Genomic DNA, 18,716 nt, shown 5'->3' on the forward strand with positions numbered 1-18,716 from the left:
AACAAAATGAAAAAGTTAATGTAATTCACTGATTTATTAGTTTTACCCTCATAGTAACAAATTATATCTTTTAACTAAAAGGACATGAGAGGAGAGGTGATTACCTATATGTAAAATATAAGCTTTACCAGAAGAATACCGCGAAAAAGAGCATGAACTGTCAACAATATATTTTGCCAAAGTACAATTCACCAGGTATATTTTATGAAGAATCTTGAAATGAACCTTTGTTTTTTTTTTGGGAATACAGTATTTGTGAGGTAATAACCAGTCTTTTTTCCAATCTATTAAATCAATGAAAGATGCATTGTAAAATTCACCTTTAGAGATATTTAACTTTCTTTTTCTAGAGAATTTGTTGAATACTTTAATCATTAAACTTTTTGTCAAGTATACTAATTCCATGTAAGTTCAGTTCAGCTTCCTTAATATCACTCTTACAAAAATTAAAAGGGATTTTACAAGTTGAACTAGACCTGAAAGAATCGCTTTTGGCACAGCATTATATCCTTTAAAAGGCAAAGGGAAGTTATGAACATACATAAATAAAAAAGTAAAAAGTAGCCATTACTACTACCTGTTTTAGTTTCACGCTGGTAACTGAACCTCACATTATATCAATGTATTATTACAAAAACTGAATGTATCCAGGGCACCATATAGAATACAAGCAGAGAAAAGAATAAGATGACATAAAAAAACAAAATAAATAAATAAATAAATAAAAATAAAAAAAGAAATATTTTTATATAAATAGAATCCAGGATCCAGTGTCCTCTTTCTTTTGAGAACAAAAAAGAACAGCATCCTTATCCTCACTTTGATCACTGAAGTCTAAAGTCATTAATCTGAGTTTATAAGAGTAGAACAGGAACTGATCTTCAGGATCAGTGTTGTTTAAGTACTCCCATAACTCTCTGCCTTCTTCAGTCATTTCTGTATCTTCGTTGTCAGATGAGTCAGAACATTCTTTACTCCACTTGGTTTCCTCTTTCTCTTGAGGACAATAAGGAACAGGGTGCTCATTCTCATCCTCACAGTGATCACCAACGGAATCCATTACAGCTTTCTCTTGAGGATAAGAAGGAACAGCATCCTCATCATTTATGCAGTAGTCAAGTTCTGAAGCCATTACTTTGGGTTCAGTAGAGCAGAAGTAGTGATGTGGATTGTCAGAATCACTGCTGTACAAGGACTCGTTGTTTTCCAAGGGAATCACTGAAAACTCTGCATCTGAGAAATCTTCTTTCTTGTCCAATTCAGATTCCTCTTCCCCATCGTCCACATCATCATCACATGCTATGACCTTCTTGTCTCTATATTCTGTCAAACTACCATCACCACCTTTATCCTGCTCCCCAGGTTGACATCCAGGCAAGTCCGAGGGCAGAACTTCTGCCACAACGAACTGATCAGAATAATTCATTTCCTTAATAAGGATTTTTGGACACAAAATAATATAATCTATTTTGTGTTCACTGATCACGGCCTTGTCATGATGCTGATCAGGCAGGCTGGCCATCCTTTGCTTCCTTTGAAACGTGAATAATTCTTTTCTGGTAAACAAGAAGAACATGCTTATGTTTAGTTACACTCGTACAGTGAATTTCTAAGGACTTCACACAGACAAAAAAAAGGTTTTGCAAGACAGAATTTACATACTTTACACCCCTTCTTTCGAATGACTGAAATTCATGGCTCTCAGTCATGCTTTCAGCTTCCTCTTGTGGCTTCAAGCAGCAGAATAGGGAACACAGTCTTTTTACAAAGGATGCCATTGCAGTCAATTTGAATATATTTTACTCTGTAAGAAAACATACAGTGGGAAATTACTATGAGTTCTGGTACAGGAATAGAAAATACAGACCTACATCATTCAAGAAAAAGGGTCTTTTATATGACGACACTACATATTATAGCATTAATGCAGCACTTGGTCCTACTTGGTATTAGTTGTAGGGAAACCTACTGATAGTTTTCTAATAGCTTTTAAATAGGCTAAAAAAATACTTGAAAACTATAAGAAGTTACTATAAAAAAAGGAAAAGAAAATGCTGACCGACAACTTTAAAGAAAATACTACAGATAATAGCATTAATGCAGCACTTCATCTTTTAGCGACTTACCGGCAACAAAACAAACTCTGAACAAACGGCCAGTCCGTCACATCACCACAAGAAACCCATGAACGCTTATGACGTCAAAGTCTCTATGACGCGTACGTTAGAATCCTAAAGAGAGCGTTCATCAGTCACGTGGTAGTCAAAGTTGTAGGGTAACCTAGGCAACCGCTCAACTGCTGACAGTTTTCTAAGCCATTTTGGATTCATTATAAACCGATATGTATTTTCTACTGATCTGAATGAAAGAGAAACTGATCACCGGAGCGGAGTTAGTCTTACCTCTGATAAACACATCAGCCAGTTGCCTGGTGCGCGCTCCAGTGAAGGTTTCGAGTTAAAATGCTGATAAGAGCGTTGAGAGCAGTCGCTGGTTTGGAATAAAGCGGTGCCATGATAAAAAAAAACAATCCATCGTATGTTGGTCCGTGAAAGTTTCTAGCTGCGCTTCTGCTTCACGTTTTTCTCTCCTCATGGCTGCTCTGTTTTATTCTCAAACTCAGGCCCGCGGGCCAAATTAAAAACATAATTTCTCATGTGTTTATAATATTAAACTTTGGTTGTTCCAGATTTAATGTTTATGCAAAACTAAAGTTTGTTTCCATATGAAAAGGTTCAACATTACATATCTGGAGAGACAGAAAACATGCACAATTGCAGTCAATTTTTCAATAAATATTGAGTTTGGCCAGCGATTTCGTCCCAGTTTTTAATTTTGGCCCACTGTGAATTTGAGTTTGACACCACTGGTCTAGACCTATAACTGAAACATGTCATACAATAAATTTTGCATTTGGATTATTTTGTTATCCTGTACTGTAATCTCTTAAAACATTTTATTTTACACCTTTCATATGGATGTATTTTGTATTTTGATCATTTGTTAAATGGGGTAGTATGGTCTTCATATCTCCTCTCATGTATACATTGTGTTATATCTGTTGTGTTAAGGATTAAATAAAACCAAAAATTTATGTCATTTGATGCTCTAAGATTCTTCTCAAGTGTTTTATCATTCCATCTTTCATATTTCTTCTAAAACATGCATAGCTCAATGCAATTTCCAACTACATAACAAAGTCAATAATTTATTTGACTTTCCTTTATTCCACCACTAGACAGGGATATAGCACTTGTTTGTGCTTTATGACTTCCACTCACAGAACGTTTGACTTGAAGACCTTTTTATCAAATATTCTTTACACTGTGTGAAAGTTATGAAATTGTTGAGAGCATATCTAGTTCTGGATCTAATTCTAAATCTAGGATTTTCAATATTTAAAACTCTACAGTTTTTCAAACTGCACACATGACACCTTCATTCCCACTCAATTTTCTTTAGAAGACCTTAATATATATTAAATATTAATTATCCCAGATCAGCAATAGTTTATTTAATGTATTTAGCTTTACTGTGTTTTGTCTTATGTTGTATAATGTTAAGCATCCTGTCAATTAATATGTTTGAAACCTTAACTTATTATGACATTAAAGTTCATTATATGCTACTAATTATACAGTAAAAGACTTGTGCTGAGATGTTGCTTAAATGTCTCTAAAATCTGAGTTAGTGGAGGATCATTTGGCTGGCCGAGTGATTTTAAATGTGATTTGAAAAGATCAAGTGTCATTTCAAGGTTAAGCTAAAATGACAACCCAAAATGTAGGACTAAGTGTAAACATTTATTTCAATTTGTATTTAAATATATTTTCCTGACAGCATCCGCAAACTATGTAACACAGAAAAGCTCCAAAATGTATCCTTTATGTTTTCAATTGAAAGCTGTTTTAATGTCAATTAATTATTATTATTATTATTATTATTATTATTATTATTATTATTATTATTAATATTATTATTGCAAGTTGTTTTACTTAACGAGGATGTTACATCTTTTGTTTTTTTTAAGTACAATATGTTTTCTGGTAACAAATTCAGAGTTAAGAGACATGCAAAATAATTTTATTGTGACAGAATTTCAAATAAGGAAGCCACTTGTGTTACCAGTTTAAAATTATTAAAATTCTGCTTTATTCTAAACATATATGCAGACACACTTTGGGTCTTTTCAACTATCTTGTTTCACCTGATGAGTGATAAATAATATGATTATGAATGTTCAAATAAACAAACCAGTAACACCACAGACTAATTAGATCCAGCGCAAATATATGATTTATTGAATATCGGCTATTTGTGCAAATGGTTGTTTATTTTACTTTTACAAATATCTCATATAAATATAAATATAAATATAAGTCTAAAATATTTATTATGAAATTAATATATAAAAGATTTATATACAAAATATAATTAAATCTTGTGCCTCAAAGCAAATGTAACTGTTAAATCAATTTTCCTGTTTTCACAAAACTTTTCAGCTGAATGCCTAGTAGTTTTGAACACATTTTAATTGACTCATAGGAATGAGTAAGTGAAATTATACTTAAAAATGAAGACTGAATAGCAACATCTTTCCAGTATGATTTATTTTTAACAACATGAAGTAAGTATGCCTTATGTATGTATATCAAAGAAAGTATTTCATTCTTAAATTATTTCGTCAGTGAGCCTGTGCCCATGATAGCTGATTTGAAAAAAGAAAAACAAAACAAAACAAAAAACTACACCGAAACATTTGTTTTACTGATCAAATCTCAAAACAGCACCAAAATCTGCCATGATGCACTATTAACTCTCTGGGGTCGACAAACGCGCCGGCGTGTTTATTTTTATTTATTTTAATTTTTTTATTCCTCATAGCTCCATGTATGGACTTATAATAACAACCAAAACACTGTGCTTTTGTAAAATAAAGAATCAGACAGGGTGCATTTTCTGCCGTCTCTGTCATCTCTCTTCACAGACACATAAATAAAACAACCTGAATCTTAGTGAATACTTCCCTCACAGATATAATCAATATATAAATAGAAAGCAAATATTTTTGATTATGTAATCCATATGAAAGTTAGAAGAGGTAAAGTTTCTCCGGCAATAACCGTCCGTGTGGAAACACAGAAAGGATTCCGTTTGGTGTCCTGATGATTCATGTAATTTAAAACAGCACTACTACTACTATTAACTACTTCAAAACATTTACAAGAATAGTTTGCCTTCATGCTCTATGGTGAGTTTGGGTTCACTAATAATAAACATACGTTTGCATAAAGCATCAATATTCGTCCATTCTCATGTTGATCAAAGTATTAAAAACGTACATTTTAATTTTAGGAACATTTAGAACAGATAGAAATGTGCGATTAAGCTGCAAATAATTGTGCGTAAACTCAAAACAATCATGCGATTATTAGTGACTAAATATTTTAATTGATTGAAATGGTCTAATAATATGACGTGACGTCCAGTTACCAGCATGACACTAAAACAGGTAGCATTTATTTATTAATTAATTAATTAATTTATTTATTTATTAATTAATTAATGCTTCGAACAACGAACATGTACAAGGTTAACCAGAACCTATACAGGAAAATGATAATACTAATAACAATTATAACAACAATAATAGCTTCACAAAACATACATAAATTAAATAAGATACAAACGCACGTAAAATATTTCAATTAATAAAAATGAGAAGATAAATCACAAACAACTACAGAGGAAAGACTCATGCATCAGTGACATTACTGATATAATTATCATAAGATTTCAAAAATATCACTTTTCTTGTTTAGAAATTTTTTGTTTAGAAATAAGAAATTTCCTAAACAAAATGAAAAAGTTAATGTAATTCACTGATATATTAGTTTTACCCTCATAGTAACAAATTATATCTTTTAACTAAAAGGACATGAAAGGAGAGGTGATTACCTATATGTAAAATATAAGCTTTACCAGAAGAATACCGCGAAAAAGAGCATGAACTGTCAACAATATATTTTGCCAAAGTACAATTCACCAGGTATATTTTATGAAGAATCTTGAAATGAACCTTTGTTTTTTTTTGGGAATACAGTATTTGTGAGGTAATAACCAGTCTTTTTTCCAATCTATTAAATCAATGAAAGATGCATTGTAAAATGTAAACTTTTTGTCAAGTATACTAATTCCATGTAAGTTCAGTTCAGCTTCCTTAATATCACTCTTACTAATAATTTAAAGGGATTTTACAAGTTGAACTAGACCTGAAAGAATCGCTTTTGGCAAAGCATTATATTCTTTAAAAGGTAAAGGGAAGTTATGAACATACATAAATTTGTTCATAAAATTGTTAGTGTGACAAAAATATTAGACTTGTTTTGAATGCCAAGGGTGTGTGTGTGTGTGTGTGTGTGTGTGTGTGTGTGTGTGTGTGTAGAATCAATGTGAAGAGCTTTGTTGCTTCCAGGAAATCTGTCCAGTGTGTTATACAAACATTCATTAAAATCACCGCCTAAAATGAGAAAAATGTCTGGGCATTTATTGTGCATTTCTGTCAATTCGAGTAAATAATATTTTTTTTTTAGCAGAAACAGTTTTACATCCATATAAATTGTAGATAACAATGGTAGACTGTAGCACACTCGCTAGTTCCGCGCTGGAAGAAAGAGAGACAGGCAAACGTTCACTAAGCACAACTTTCTTTATTTACAGTAATTTTCACCTCAGCGCTTTCCTATTCAGTAGGAAACCCCAGCCATTAGGGTTGCACAAGCCTTATTGCCGGTCCCAAAATAGGGAGGGTTGTGTTAGGAACGGCATCCAGCGTAAAAACATGTGCCAAATCAAACATGCGGATGATCCGCTGTGGCGACCCCTAACAGGAGAAGCCGAAAGAAAAGTTGTAGTGATCTATACTGTATAGTAAGTCACTTGGGAGTATGACCACTAAAACCTGTTGAGTGGAGTTGGGGTGTCCGCATATAGTATATAACAGGGGTCACCAACGTGGTGCCCGTGGCACCAGGTCGCCCGCAAGGACCACATGAGTCGCCCGCGAGCCTTTTCTAAAAATATCTGTTTCCTACCTTGTTAAATAATTTTTGATAATTGTTGTAAGAAATCATTAACATGATCAGTGTCTTCACATAGATCAGGGGTGTCAAACTCAGTGTCAAATTTAGATTTTTTTTTATTTGACAAAAAATGATTTTATATAGATCTATTATTATTGTTATTAATGTCACGGCGATATGAAGCGCTGATAACACAAACTACAGATCCCATAATGCAGCGCTTCAGCTGTTTTACCGAACGCTAGGCGACCTGGGAACATTCCAGCGTCAATCAAGTCGAGCTTCTGTTGATGTATTTAACCCTATTGTAAAGTTATTGTGAAACAGCGCCTCACAGTGGCGAAAAGAGAAGTTGATTCTGAAAACAGAGCCTTTCAAAACCGATGGGATTCTGAGTAGATGTTTACTGACACTGCCGGTAAACACGTGTATTAGTGGAGCGAATGTGGCTGTAATTAGGGAATTGAATCTAAAACGGAACTACAAGACAAAACATCAGAAGAAGCTGAAAAACCTGAATGCAGAGCAGAAGATACAGAAAGTAGAAGAGTAAAAGAAGAATCTGACATTTCAGCAGACGTTTTTTACCATAACAAAATCATAAAGTGAAGCTGGTGTGAAAACAGAGGATAACACACATCAGGAGTCACATCAGCCATTTATTTACTGAGGGAGAGTTTCTGAAGAGCTGCATGATGAAGCTGTGAGACGTCTGGTGTTTGACCGGAGATATTTCTATGGAGAGCAAAATATTTTAAGTTATTTATAGAAAAGTTATTTTTATAAAATGGCATAAGAGCAAAGAAATCTGATTTGTTGTTATTTTTAAGTTTACTTACAAGCACAATTTTTATTGATTTTTTCAGGGTTTTTTTTCACAGCATATTTCTAACTTGTATAATTTTGACAGGAGAAATCTTTATGGAGAGCTATTTATTTAAAGTTTAATTTGATTTATTTTGGAATAATATTCCTGTCTGTTTTTATTCATATTTATGTAAAAAAAAAAAACATTGTTTTAGTGTGTCCAATAAATGTTTATCCTATTCGGCCCGTGACCTAAAGTGTGCTTTGAGTTTTGGCCCCTGATATAGACGAATATCATTAATTATTAATAAGAACATAATTAAAGGTAAATTAAGCAAATTTGTTATTTTAGAATTGTGTATCAAACTGGTAGCCCTTCACATTATTCGGTACCCAAGAAGTAGCTCTCAGTGTCAAAAAGGTTGGTGACCCCTGATCTAAACATTTCAAATCAACAAAGTAACCAAAAAGGCTACTGTACATAATGCATGCAACCATCCTCTATTAAAGAAAGGATGTGTATTCTGATGTCCTTTTTAAATTCTGTCAGCTTTTAATTCCACATCTTGCTGTAAATAAATGAATGAACGAGTAGCGGCACTGCAGCAAATGAATGTTTTTGTTGTACCGGAAATTCCACCCATAGTTCACGCAAAGCCTCATGGGGCATAGGACACAGGTGGATAACTGAAACATAAAGTCATAAAATAAATGTAGCTTAAGTCTTATTTTAATCCTGTGCTGTTTATATGCACTGTTAGATCCTCAAACAATTTGTACGCTTTTTTTTTTTTTATATGAAAAGGTTTTGTGCTTTTTGGTTCCTTCATATGTCATCTCATATATATATATATATATATATATATATATATATATATATATATATATATATATATATATATATATATATATATATATATATTGTGTTTTATCTGTATTATGGATTAAATAAAACCAGTAATTTCTGTAATTTAATGGACTAAGATTCTTTAATTTCATATCTTTTCCAGTGGTTTCTCATTCAATTTGACAAAGTAAAAAAAAAAAAATGGAAGTGCATAGCTTCAATTACATAATAAAAAACAATCGAAGTTTATTTGGCTTTTTTTTTATTTCAACACTAGAGAGAGATATAGGACTTCTTTTTGCTTCATGACTGTCACTCCCAGAACGTTTGACCTAAAAACCCTATAAAATATTCTTTACACTGTGACTCTAAAATTTAAAGATGTGAAATATCTAATTTCTATGCATATCTAATTTTATCTAGCTTTTCATTATTTAAAACTCTACAGTTTTTTAAACTCCATACATGACACCTTCATGCCTATTTTATTCATTTATTTATTTATTTTAACAAGACCTTAATATATATATATATCTCAAATATTCATTGTCCGAGATCAGCATTCTCTTATTTCTTTAATTAATGCATCCCGACAATTAATATGTTTGAAAACTTTGACAATTACTAAAGTCATTTACTTGTCACTAAAAATACAGTAAAAGACTGCTGTCAATATTAAAGACTGATGCTTAAAGTGTTAAGAAAAAGTTTCATATGTAAAGTCTTATGTGCTTTGACTCTCTTAAACTTTCAGATTAAATCTCAGAATTTCAAAGTCTATATTTGGTAGACACTGGGAAAATAGTTTTCTGGCTTTTCCTGTAATCTGTAAGGTGGCTAGGGACACTTATAGTTGGATCTTCAATGTTAATCAAACAAGCTTGTTTGAAAACAAAGCCCATCGCCCACCACGTGCCAAGGTCAGTAATCCAGTTTGTGGTGGTAACATTTGAGACCTTTTGTTTTGGATACTGGGATAAAGAGTGGGGTGGTGCAATCAGGTGATTAAGCATTGCATATTGCAGTAGACAGTTGTGCCTTGTAATCCCAGAAAAGAACCTGTGGCTGGCTATGGGTGTTAGAATTGTACATCAGAACATCTCATGTTGAGCAATGGGAAGAGCGATTTGATAAGCTCTTCTGCTCAGTGGTAATGCCCACTCTACAGGAGACCAGACACCCCTGGTGTGTCAGGGCTCAGGGGTTTACTTTTGTATTAGCAAGAATGCAGAAGTAAATTACATTCTGGTCAGAAGCATAGAACTTGTGATTAACATGTATTTTTAATGCTGCAACAAAACTGGGTTTCTTTGGAATGGAAAACTGGGAGAGTGGTCTTTATAAAATTGAAAATGTGTGTGCTAGTGTAATTTAGGGAAATTACAATCCTGAACCTCGTAGGAAAACTCTATATTCGGGTGCTGGTGAGGAGACTCTGCCTGATAGTAACCTTAGGATTCAAGAGGAACAGTGTGGGTTCCATTTAATGTACACGTGTCATGTGAACTTGCATTTGCCTCAACCATTGACGAAGTACAAAGAACTCGGATGAATTGATTATGCCTGTATATTTTTTACATTTACTGAATAGTTGTAGTGTGTAGTTATGCATTTGTACTGTAAAATTAATTTATTTTCATTGATTCTTTGTTTAAAGTATAGTTCAAGTAACAAACTAAGCGTAGCCCTTTTAGAGGTTGCTTGTTTTAGCTGTTCAGATTTGTAATGCTGTTTCATAAATACAGTGTATTTATTTAAATTATTTACATCTTTATTATATCTTTATTAGATTTATTTATACTAAAACCTATACTACACCAAACAGTGAAATTGTGGAAAAGTATATTTCTATCTCAGTGTCATAATTCCATGATGAACTCAAACCCCTTACCTTTCAGGTACGGGAAGAAAAGTTATACTTGTTTGAGGATCATAGTCATAATAAAAATTAGAAAATGAACAGTTTTGCAATCACTGTACAAAAGCTGTTTATTCGTTAGTTTTTGTCATTCTCCCTGCAATCTGGGTGCTCTTGAAAAATGTAGAAAGCTTAAAGGTTTGTCATTTGCCTCTCTTTGTGTAGAACTGTGCAACTAAATGTTTTCCTTAAAAGCAGTGTTCTAAGAAGAATAATTTTTACAATTCTAAAAAGAGGCCACTGACCTTCTTACTTTCTTCTTCTTTCGGCTTCTTCCATTAGGGGTCGCCACAGCGGATCATCCGTCTCCATACCCCCCTGTACGGTGCCCTGTCCTCTACATCTGCCTCTTCAAACCAACTACCTGCTACTGACATTAATTTTTAAAATAAGCATAAGAATGGTTTTACTATGTCATTAAAAAGTCCTACAGATATATTATATAATATTACTCCTTCCTTTCCTCATTTATAGAGTATGTTCCTTCTTCAAACTCTTCAATTGATTGATTAAAATGATGTCGTCTTTAACAAAAACAGAAAATGATTGATGAATTTGAGGTGACCTCAGTACAGTGTTTACAAAACAAAACTTCCTAATTTCCCTTTTAAAACAAAATCTAAACTGAATTTATGAGTTGTCTTCAATGAATGACCTTAACTATTATACCCACAGAAATTATTAATATAAAGAAAATTCACATTGATTTAAATTCATATCCATGCTTTTGCACATTATGTAATAATAAAATCACTCATATTTTTGTTTTGCTTTTATATTTTTCAAATCTGAGTGTAGAGGAAAAAAAGGCATTGCTGCCACTTTGCATCATGATCAAAGTGAAAGAAGAGAAAAGATTCACTGTATTGACGTATGCTGCTCGATGTGTTACGCAATTTAAACATAAAAGGGTGTCCTGTTGAACTTGTTCTTTACATGTCTCATAAATTCTGGATTCTGACCCTTATATATTGACTTGCAAACAGTGTTCAAATTCAGACTGTGTTTTAATTGAAATGGAAAAAAAAAAGGTTTCCTCTGAGTGAGGTAGATTTATGGAGCCTGCCCTGCCCGCTGGGCTCATGACTCCTCTGATCTGCTTTTATTTCCTCACCCCGTGACCCATACATTCATTAGAAACTCCAGAATGGTCTCACTGGCCAAAAGCCAGTCCAATGATTCATTTTCTAAATGAAATTACTATATGTAACACAAGAAACCTGCCAAGTTAAATTCTTTATCATTTATTTATTTATTGTTTACTTATTTTCATAGTTAGATAGATAGATAGATAGATAGATAGATAGATAGATAGATAGATAGATAGATAGATAGATAGATAGATAGATAGATAGATAGATAGATAGATAGATAATCAAATGTTTAAATGGAGGAAATGTACCATTTTGAAGAAATGTACCATTTTAAAGAGGTTATTTGAATTTGATAGCCGCAACACATCTCAAAAAGTTGGGACGGGGCAACAAAAGATTAAATTATTAAAATTAAACAATTGGTGAAACATTTTGCAACTAAATAGGTTAATTGACAACAGGTCAGTAAGATGATTGGGTATAAAGAATGTATTTTAGAGAGGCACAGTTTCTCAGAAGTAAAGATGGGCAGAGCTTCACCGATCTGTTAATATACAAATTGTGGAACAATTTCAGAATAATATTTCCTCAACAAAAAATTACAAAATATTCAAATATCTCATCCTTTACAGTACATACAAAGTTTCAAAGTATATGGAGAAAAAGGGACAAGAAAAAGGACAAGTAAAAGTAAAAATCTTCAGTCTCTGCCTTCAAAAGAGTCATGATTCTAAAATCATGATGTAAATCACTGCATGGGCTCATTAAAACCTCTAAAAATCATTGTCTGTGAACACAGTTTGCCATGTTATCCACAGATACATTTTAAATCTATATCATTCAAAGAAGAAGGCATGTGTGAACATGAATCCAGAAATGCCACCATCCTCTCTGGGCCAAAGCTAATTTAAACTGTTCTGTGGTCTGAAATGTAATTTCAGAAACTGAATTTCAGAACTGAAATGTAATTTCTTTTGACACCATGAACAGCATGTACTCGGGATGGTTTGTTATCAGCACCCAGTTCAAAAGCCCACATGACAGTGTGTGAAATGTAAGGCATCTAACCACAATGTCACCCTTCATGCTGAGATGTCCCAGCGACCAAAGCATTGTCAAGTTGTGTATGTAAAGGGGGGGGGGGGGGGTAATGATGAGCCTCAGATCCTGACCGAGGTCAAGTCTTCTGATTTGAAAAAAGAGTGCATTATGTACCATTTCCCTGTGATAAAAATTCTTAAACAGGCCTCTCAAGGAAGACAGTTGAAAGTCTGCTCAAGTAGAGCACACTGTCTCATAAAGTGTGCTTCATTTAAGTAGATTTTAGTTTTGTCACATAAAGCTTTAATACCTCTCTTCTATTATATATTTTAGTGGTAGTACTATTCAACTGATAAATCATTTCTAGCACTTTTATCAATGCAGAAATTGTATGTTTAGCCTTTTTTCCTACTGTATCATGGGAAATGGTGCCCTTAAGTATTAACTGACCTTTACACTAGATAATATATGTGTTGTGAGTTGCAGTTTGGGGTTCAGCTGGGATCCTGGATCTACTTATGCCTAAAACATTTTAAGTGAATAAGCAGTTTTTCGAATATTTTTAGGTGTCCAGCCACACAGGAAGCAGTTGCTTGTCCCCAGCTGTCTTCTGTCCCACAGAGAGAGGACAGCTGCATGCAGAATTTCTTGTCTGTTGAATGTAGAAGTAAACGTCTTTGTTGTAATTTAATGTTTTTGTGACATATTTTAAGAAACCCTTTTAAATCAGGCAGCTCTGTATGCTCTTCTCGTAAAATAATCTACCACCTGTAATATGTGTCTTTTGTGCAACTCTTTATCATTACTATATCTCTCAGTCAGCTCTTGCTAGAGCTTATGTTTCTTACCCCCAGGCTATTTTTCCTTCATCTTTTCTCAAAGAGAATATGAAATTCCTGTGGCATAAGTAATCAACAGGGCACTGGATCAAATGAATCCTTAACAAAATGTGCTGTCAAAATGAAATCGTTTGTCAACTGCTTTGCCGCCATCTTCCCAGTCTTTAACAGCTCTCCTTACTTCTTACCGTCCAAGTGCAGAATTTTCATGTAGTTCTTGCATCACTTTGTAGGCCAGTCCTGCCACTGGTAATACTGAATACAGTGTGTTTGCCTATTATAGACTCTGTATGCATTATGAATGCTTTATGTACCCTGGCTGTTTGGATGTTTTAAAGCATTGGCAAGGGCTTGAATATACAACTATATAATATTCAGCACTTTTTATTTATATAAATAAATCTTAAACACTATACAACTAATACTTCCCAATTCAATTACATTTCAATTCAGGTTTATTTGTATAGTGCATTGACAGCTGTGATAATGATGATTGTGTGTTTGTGTGTGTGTGTGTGTGTGATGAATATGTGGACACCAACACCAGAGTTTATTTTATTATAAAAATAATGTTAATGTTGACCTACTTACCCACTTTCCTAATTTAAACACTGGGTGTCGCTATCATGTAAAACAAATAGCAAACGGTAGCCATCTTTTCATTTAACCTCCTCTTTAGATTCCCAATGACCAAAAAAAAAAGAGCAAAAAAAGATATATATTAAGATTTTTTAACAAAAATATTTTTGTGTATACCTGACAAGTGATATTTGTTGAAATAAAAAACAAAAACAAACAAAAAACACTCTTCATGAGCCACAAGAGGTCGTGGTTAAGAGTGATATTTTTATGGGTAAACTACGACGACACAAAGTAGTGATGTGAAGATCGGATCTTTTTAGTGACTTGTTTCTTTGAATTTCGTTTATCAAAATAAATATTTTTTTTGTAATTTAGTTCCTTTCGTTACTGTAATCTTAAATTAGTAAATTGATTTTTATTTTATTTTAATAAGCAGATTCCCTATCCCCTGTCTATACGAACTGCATAGCGTATATGGGAGTCACGTGATAAAAGAACGACCGACTCGGACCAGAAGAGTCAATAGTTAAACTACTAATTTTTGTTTCCTGTATGGAGATTTTGTGATACTTTGCGTCCAGAAGAATATAAACAAATCGCCTCTTTTAGACTACTCGTCCTTCTGAGACACATTAAAGACTCGTTCAAAATAAACGAATGGTTCATGATCGATCCATCACCAATACAAAGCTGCTAATTCCCGTGTTCAGTAACCGATAAAAATGTATGTATTATTATTATTGTTGTGGCTAAACATTTGTTGTAGTCTGTTACCATTTTATTACATTAAATCATGGTGCATTATTGCACAGTAATTACTGTGATGTGGTCACAGGGGAGTATAGTGTATAGAATATAGACGATCTTGTACAATGGCTTTGATCACTGCTCAGATTTTAGAAATGAAACTACAGTATAATTCCCCACTTTACCGCATTTCGGCCCTCGGTTTATCTCAGAATCGCAGTTGCTACATAACTTATTTGTTTGGCTGATTTTCCCGGTCTCTCCCGGATAGCATGTTAGACCAGAAAACTTTTAGGGAATTGTTTTTATGGAGTTTTATGTTGAAATAATGAAATGTAATAATAGACATATCATTAATTATAAAATGAAGTAAAATGTTAATACAGTACAGTACTGTATACATAAAATAGCATTTTTGGTGTGGTGTCGGTTTATCACGGTTTATCGTACATCGCGGGCGGTTTTGGAACGTAACCACCGAGATAAACGGAGGACTACTGTATTCTGTTTATTAGATATTATTCAAGGAAACTTCATTCCTTAAAAAGTACTAGCGCTACACAATAACCAAAGGAGAAACAAATGTCAAGCTCTTAAATCAACAATATTTTGTGTTAACCATAAAAGTGCTACAAAGGATTATTTCTCATTGTGGAAAACCCTTGGTAATGAGTGATTATAATGAAGCCAACAAATCTAAAGCAGCAAGTAACAAGCAAAGCATGTGCATTTTACTTTTATTCAGTACAGTGTGATATGATCACTGCCCCAGACTACTAGATGAGGGAAATCTGCCAATATTTATTTACACGGTGCTGTCAAACATTCAGTAGAAAATGCTCATCCACCCATAAGTTTCTTGAATAAATGAAAGGTAGTGTTAGTTGTGATCCAGTGGGACTGTTGTTTATTTATTTATATTTGTACAGAAAGATTGTGGCCTGTGACTGCATTGTTTTCTCTGTCTGACCTCCAACAGGAAAAAGTTTGGAAATTCATGCCCAGTATTGTAATAATAACAATAATAATAAAAAAAACTGTGCTTTAATGCACATGACATACAGTAATTATAAAAAAAGTCAAACAAAAAAAAAATAAATGAAGCACAAATATCTAAGATTGTAACTAAGTACAAGATTACATACAATTGGACAGCACTAATACTTTTTGCATGTGTAATTTTATTTTTGTAAAGGCACTTATTGACCCCTACTAGGTATACTGTAGAGGAAGGAACATTTTAATTTATCCTAAGCATGCCTGAGACCTTCCCTCTGGACGGCTATTAAGTGGTTCACTAAAAGTGAAACATATGGCTTTCTAACTTGGATATATGTCATCTTGACTGCATCCTTGTCCATTCCAATCTAAATGTAGGCATTTGGTAATGCTAACCTAAACTTTTGTAAAGTTTACTGTAATATATCAGTGCTTTTATTTCATTAAAATATATGTACATATTTAGATTCTCAATGGACATAAGTGTCTGTTGTCACATATATCTATAGTGTTATTCATACAATGAAAAAGGTTAGAAATATCACCAAACACAGCCTGCTGAATGTCTTTCTCAGTGTTAAATGCATAAATCCTCAAGCCATCAGGTTTAAGAATTTACTTTCTTCTGCAAGGGCAGTTAACATAGAGCTCATATCACCAATAGCCATATTGCTGATCCCTGCAGGCACTGAAGGCAGTGTCACAGAGTTGCGTGGAGTAGTAAGTCGTGAGGAATTCTGTGAAAGACTCTGTAAGAGTCCAGGGCTCAGAGTGCCAGACATCAGGCTGGAATGATCTCCGTCGTCCAGCATGGTATCAAAGTCTATTTGGGTATGACCAGCAGTTTGAGAAGAGTCCACTGTGCTAGTAACCTGGTTAATTCCAGGGGATGTATAATCAGCTTGACTGGCAGAAGGAGACATTGAGGTGTTATAGTCTATGTTGCTGTCTAACATTTTGATCTCACCCGAATAGCATACAGCGTTATCTCCACCGCAGGGATGAGTAGTTGCAGCAGGCCTCTTTGGACTGGCCTCAGAGGTGTTGAAATCAGAGCTTGTCCTGGACAGAGAATAACCAGCTTGATGGGGCAAACTTGTACTTGACTGATGCCTGTTTGAAGGTTTTGATTCAGGGGGAGGCCTAGGCTGAAAACCTCTGCTTCCATTTTGAAGGGTTGTTTGGGGCAGTGGCATATTATTCTGCTGGTTTTCCAGACGTAAGTAGCCTGACTTGTAATTCTGCGTTTCTTGATTTTGCAATGCCATGTTATTGCGTACTGGACCATGGTAGGTGTTTCCTGATGAGAGATTATTGTTGTTGATTTCCTGTTTATAACCTTGGCGTGCCTTTGTTTGCTCATTGAGGTTCTGACAGGAGTTGAAATATAGCTGTCTATAGTGCTGAATTGGGTTTGTCCTCTGAGTGTTACTCTGGGAGTAACCCTGCTGTGTTACAGCTAAATTCTGGTTGATTGGTGCTGACTGCTGACTTGACCCAAAGCTTTGATAAGAGCCAGTGTTCTGCTTTTGCTGGATCAATGCCAAGTTGCCTCTAAGAAGCTGCTGCTTTGTAAATCTTGTTGAGTTGTCCACTGTACCTGAGCTGACTTCATTCCATTGCACAGGCATGTGATTCTTATTCCCGCTATCAGAGGCGGTAAAAGGCTGCTGGGAACCTGGGCTAATTTGGCAGGGGGGCATTATTTGCTCTATGTCATTTATATTAGCATCAACCAAAGCCATGCGTCGTTGCCCATAAAACTGCTGGTGTTGCTGGGAGGTCTGGTTGCTTTTGAAAACTTGTGGCTGACCACTGATGTAGGCCATACCAGTATCCTGAGTTGAGCCAGCATGCTGGGACCTGAGGTATTGCACTACATCATCTGGAAGCACCATGTCCTCTTCTGTTTGGTCAGCTGCATCCATGGCCATGTTTTCCATGACAACATTTTCCGAGATGCTTGGGGGCCTCTGGCTGAAGGCATGACAATGCAAACTGCCATCAGAAAAGGTGTTATTTTGCAAGTTGATACCATGATGGTCATGTGGAGGGACACGAGAAGGGTTCATGCTGCTCATACTATTGTATCGCTGAACACGAGGCAGGGAGAGAGGATCCATTGTTGTCCGACGAACAGGGTCACTAGCTCTCCTTGGCATATTGCTTGGGATTTCATGAGGCATCATACCAGGGACTCCATAACTCATATCACTGCAGCGTCTCGAGGTGGATACATTTCGGGCTTGAAATAAATGGGCAGAGTTCTCCTGAGAGTCATTGTACAAAGCCATCCTAGTCCTAAGACTCATACGATCCATATTGGGAAGGGGTGTTGGTGGAGCACCTCCAGTGGCTGCTGCATATTTTGCTTTCAACCGATAATGCTGAGCTGGGGTGAGGCTAAGCAAGCTTGGCAAAGCACCTCCGCCACACTGACTGGCTTCACTAGACCTGCGTGAGAGGTCGACAGAGATAGGATCGTAAGAGCCTGCAGAGCTTAAGTTGTTGTTTCGTCCTCCGAACTGTGAGGCTTCACTGGAGCGCCGGCTGGAGTAACAAGGTGAGATGCCTGAGGATCTGCGGCTGAGTGTGTAGGCTGAGCTTACAGTGCTCGTAGTGCTATCTCTACGTTCCTTCAGCTGATTCAATACTGTTATTTCACAAAAGGGTAAGTCTCCAAAGCGTTGCCCTGGCATGCCAATACTTTGAGAGCCTGTACTTGAACTTTCCAGAAGAGAACCTGAAGGGGAGAAAGAG

At 34.9% G+C, this 18,716-nt stretch overlaps 1 protein-coding gene and 1 long non-coding RNA gene across 3 annotated transcripts in view; both read right to left on the reverse strand.

Moving 5' to 3' along the window:
• Positions 1-1,662: 1,662 nt before the first annotated feature.
• Positions 1,663-2,201, reverse strand: LOC310722808. The gene is made up of 2 exons (XR_014532500.1): positions 2,123-2,201; positions 1,663-1,802 (listed from the first exon to the last, which is right to left on the reverse strand). It is a non-coding gene; the product is annotated as an uncharacterized lncRNA (long non-coding RNA).
• Positions 2,202-15,682: 13,481 nt separating this feature from the next.
• Positions 15,683-18,716, reverse strand: part of gli2a (GLI family zinc finger 2a) — a 52,837-nt gene continuing 49,803 nt past the window's right edge. For both annotated transcript variants that reach the window (XM_083537928.1, XM_083537927.1), the window contains exon 14: positions 15,683-18,699. In XM_083537928.1, coding sequence (XP_083394054.1) covers positions 16,550-18,699 — 2,150 coding nt within the window. In that variant the 3' untranslated portion in view covers positions 15,683-16,549. The remainder of the gene's footprint in view (positions 18,700-18,716) is intronic.

The sequence above is a fragment of the Silurus aristotelis genome, assembly GCF_946808225.1.
Source record: "Silurus aristotelis genome assembly, chromosome: 3".
In the NCBI taxonomy this organism is placed as follows: domain Eukaryota; kingdom Metazoa; phylum Chordata; class Actinopteri; order Siluriformes; family Siluridae; genus Silurus; species Silurus aristotelis.